Source organism: Triticum urartu, chromosome 4A (genome assembly GCF_056163025.1).
Source record: "Triticum urartu cultivar PI428250 chromosome 4A, HENAU_Tu73, whole genome shotgun sequence".
Taxonomy (NCBI): Eukaryota; Viridiplantae; Streptophyta; class Magnoliopsida; order Poales; family Poaceae; genus Triticum; species Triticum urartu.
Window position 1 is genome coordinate 174721842 of NC_141876.1, and position 4340 is coordinate 174726181.

The window sequence follows — 4340 nt, forward strand, 5'->3', positions numbered from 1 at the left end:
ATATGTCTTGAAGAGATTGCTAGTGAACTGCGAGCCGTTGTCGGTGATGATGCGGTTAGGGACCCCAAACCAGCTCATGACGCCCTTGATTAACTTGACCGCGGACCCGACTGGGATGGTGCGGACAGCTTCCACCTCTGCCCATTTAGTGAACTCATCGATGGCGAAGTAGAGGTAGCGGTAGCACCCGGGCGCTCGAGGGAATGGACCCAGGATATCCAGCCCCTAGACCGCGAATGGCCAGGAGAGTGGGATAGTCTAGAGGCCTTGGGAAGGATAGTGGATTTGCTTGGCATGGAACTGGCAGGCCTCGTAGGACCTCACCAGCTCGGCTGCGTCATTGAGTGTCGTGGGCCAGTGGAACCCGCTGCAGAACACCTTGCCCACCAGGGTGCACGATGATGAGTTGCCCGTAGTCCCCGCCGTGTATGTCGGCCAGCAGCTCGCACCGCTGCTTCTTGGAAATGCATCGCAAGGAAACGTCGTTTGGTCATTTTCTGTATAGCTCACCGTCCTGGATGTAGCATGCCGTCGCCTGCCGGGCCACACGCTCTGCATCCTCCTCCTTCTCTGGTAGTATTCCCTGCCCTAGGTATGCCCTGAATTCTTCAGTCCAACGCCCCTCCTGGGTTTCAAGCGCAAGGAGCAGGCGTGCTCCTGAGGTTGGTGGCAGGGGAAGCTCCTCCTGAGGCGGCGTAGGCTTCGTTGCCGAAGGGGCCGCTGAAGGCTTAAAGAGCCGCTCCTCGAAGATTCCAGGCTCCTGAGGCTGACGCCTTGACGCCCTCTTGGCAATATCAGCAACTTCCTTGTTTGTGCCGCGGGGCACATGCTGCAGTTCCAGGCCCAAGAATTGCTTCTCCATTTTGTGTACCTCCACAAGGTATGCCCCCATGTGCTCGTCCTTTGGCTCGTACACCTTGTTGGAGAAGTTGACAAGGAGCTGAGAGTCACCATTGATGGTGAGGCGCTTCACTCCCAAGGCCGCCGTAGCCTTGAGGCCGGTGATCAACGCCTCGTATTCCGTGATATTGTTGGAGAACTTCTCGCCCCGCTGGAAGCAGAGTTGCACGGCGTAGTAGAGCTTGTCTTGGGTGGGCCAGACGAGCACGACACCAGCCCCCGCGCCTTGGCGTGCAAAGGCACCGTCAAAGTACATGACCCATCCCTCTAGCGCTTCATTTCCTAGCGATAGGGATCGGCTCTTGCTTGCTTCGGGCTCCGGAGCATCGGTCCATTCTGCCACGAAGTCGGCGAGGGCGGCTCCCTTGATGACCCTGGTTGTGCTGAACTCCAACCGAAATGCCTATAGCTCGATATTCCACTCAACGACTCTTCCCTTGGCGTTGGGGCTCCGGAGCACCCTCTCCAGTGGGTAGGCCGGGACGACCTTGATTGGGTGGCCTTGGAAGTAATTGCATAGCTTGCGTGAGGCCACCAGGACTGTGAGCAAGAGCTTCTGTGGCATGGGGTATCATGCCTTGTGTCTCGTAACATCATGCTGACGAAGTATACCGGGTGCTCCACGAGGGCGGGGGCGTCGGTGGAGCCTGTGGCCTCCGGAGGTCGTGGCGCCTCCCGAGGTGGGGGGACCTCAGGAGCTTGGTCACCCATCATGGCCTCCACAGGCCCAGAAACACCGACTTGTGGGGCCTGATCATCCGCGGGCATCATCATGACTTCAGCGGCGCCGTCTTGGCGCCACACCATCCTGGCTGAAGGTATGACATTACGCGGCGCATCCTTGGCTTGGCACTCCTCCCGGACAGCCACAAGCGTCGCGCTGGCAAGTGAGGTGTGGCGGCCAGATAGAGCACCAGAGGCTCGAGGGGGTGAGGCGCTACCATCACCGGTGGGCTGGTTAGGTACCTCTTGAGGTCTTGAAATGCCTGGCCGGCCTCTGGGGTCCACTTGAACGGGCCATTCCTCTTTATTAGCTTGAAGAATGGCAGGGTGCGCTTCCCCAGCTTGGAGATGAAGCGCCCTAGTGAGGTCACGCACCCCACAATCTTTTGCATTTCATTGAGGGTTTGTGGTGGGCTCATATCTTCTATCGCCTTGACCTTCTCCGGATTTGCCTCGATCCCCCTGTGCAACACGAGGAAACCCAACAGCTTGCCAGAAGGGACGCAGAACACACACTTCTCTGGATTGAGTCGCAGGTCCACCTGGCGCAGGCTGGCGAAGGTCTCCTCCAGGTCTTGAATGAGTGTCCTCGCCTCCCAAGATTTTACCACGATGTCGTCGACGTAGGCCTCTGCGTTCCTCCCGAGCTGCCGGCCCAGGGCGATCTGCATCAGCTGCTAGAAGGTTGCCCCAGCGTTGCACAGTCCGAACGACATGCAGGTGTAGCAGTATACCCCACACGGGGTCAAGAAGGCCGTCATCTCCACGTCCTCCACCACCATCTTGATCTGGTGATAACCCGAGAAAGCATCTAGAAAACACAGTAGGTCGCACTCGGCGGTGGAGTCGGCGATCTAGTCAATGCGCGGAAGTGGGAACGAGCCTTGAGGGCAGGCTTTGTTGAGGTTGCTGAAGTTGACGCACATACATTCCTTCGCACCTTTCTTGGGCACAATGACACTGCCTGGGACGCCCCTATGCCTATGAATTCAATGATTTAAGGGCCCCGAGAGGAAACTTCGGAAAGAAAGCCTACTGGTTGAACAACCACTCGGGGTACCGGACCAAGCGGATGACTCTCACAGCTTGTAGGTTGCGGGTTTCCTAGACGACGAAGGACTGCTTCTCTGTGGACTGTCGTCGTGCCCTCTGCTTCACAGGGCACATGTTGGGGCACACCCTTAAGTGATGCTCGATTACCCCCCTTGGGACCCTTACTGGCTGCTTGGGTTCCTAGGCGAATACCTCCTTGTTTGCGCGCAGGAACTTCACCAATGCCTCCTCTTGGTCCGGGTTGAGGTTAGCGCCTATGGTGAAGGTGGCTCCCGAGGATCCATCCTCCTCGACCGGCACTTGCTTCGTTTCAGCTCGATCTTGAGTGAACAACTGCTTCTTTTTTTCTGGTGCAACCCCCTTAGCCCTCGGGGCGGCTCTATCGGCTGGGCGCGCTGCCGCGGCAGCCATGAAGGTGATCTTGAGAGCCGTCAGGGCTTCCTTGGTGTCCCCAACCATGGTGAGGACGCCGCTGCTTCCTGGCATCTTCATGAGATCGTAGGCGGGATGGGTCGCTGCCATGAACTAAGCCAGAGCGGGGTACCCGAGGATGGCGTTGCCCGGGAGGCTGATGCGGGCGATGTCAAAGTCGATTAGCTCGGTGCGGTAGTTGTCGCGGGTGCCAAAGGTGATTGGGAGGCGTATCTGCCCCAGGGGGCTGGTGGAACCGACGCCGACTCCAGAGAAAGGCTTGGTGGGGCGATGCCGGCCGTATAGTACGTGAAGCAAACCGAAAGCTTCTACAGAGAGCATGTTGAGGCCGGCTCCGCTGTCGATGAGGGTCTTAGTCATAGCCACGTTGCGGATGGTGGGTGTGCAGAGCATCAGGAACGCGCTCACGCCCATGGTGATGTCTGGGTGGTCCTCCGAGCTAAAGGTGAGGTCGGCCTAGGGCACCGCCCATCCCGGGGGAGACCCCGGTTGCACGCGGGCGGCGCCGACCCGCGAACCACCAAGGAGGGATGCTACGGCGAGGGCTCCTGTGCAACGAAGCGCGCGATGAAGAGACCACGCAGCTCCTCCCAGGAGGCTACCGAAGATCCTGGCAGGCTGAGCAGCCAGGCGCGTGGCACGCCGACCAGGGACAGGGGGAACCAGTTGGCCATGACCTGGTCGTCGCCTCCGGCTTCGAGAACGGCCTCCTCGTACGCCTGTAGGAAGGCCGCTGGATCTGTCGTGCTGTCGTAGCGGGGCGACATCTCTGGCTTGAACTTGCGCGGCCACCGAACCTGCCGCAAAGCGAGGGTGATTGTCCGGACGCCCGCGGCGCATCCGCAGGCGCCCGCCAGCCTAATTGGAGGGATGGCGTCTGCCATGGAGCAGGACAAAGCAAGCGGAGAGGCGAAGCTTCAGCGCGCCCCTACCTGGTGCGCCAAATGTCGGATTGCGGGTTCCGGCAAACCCTTGAGGTTCGAACACTGGGGTGCGCACGAAGATCTTTCCCTAGCTCACTCTCACAACAATCTCAAGGCCTAGCTCGCCGAACCCAAGGAACAAGTGACACGAGAGTTTCGGGCCACCGTAGGGTATAATACGCTACTCCGGTGTGGTGTGGTGGATTGCCTCGTGGGCTAAGGATAAACTAGTATAGTCGATGAACTGCCTCCTTAGGAGAGGTGTTCTTAAGGTCGATGAGCTGGTGTGTTTGAGGATGGTTTGAATGA

The 4340-nt window shown here is 59.0% G+C and overlaps 1 protein-coding gene across 1 annotated transcript; it reads right to left on the minus strand.

Moving 5' to 3' along the window:
* Positions 1-490: 490 nt before the first annotated feature.
* LOC147975295 (uncharacterized) lies at positions 491-3198 on the minus strand. Its single transcript, XM_087520352.1, has 5 exons — positions 2869-3198; positions 2358-2411; positions 1867-2300; positions 1513-1780; positions 491-1303 (listed from the first exon to the last, which is right to left on the minus strand). The coding sequence occupies exons 1-5, from the start codon at positions 3196-3198 to the stop codon at positions 491-493; spliced, it is 1899 nt and encodes a 632-aa protein (XP_087376478.1).
* Positions 3199-4340: the final 1142 nt, after the last annotated feature.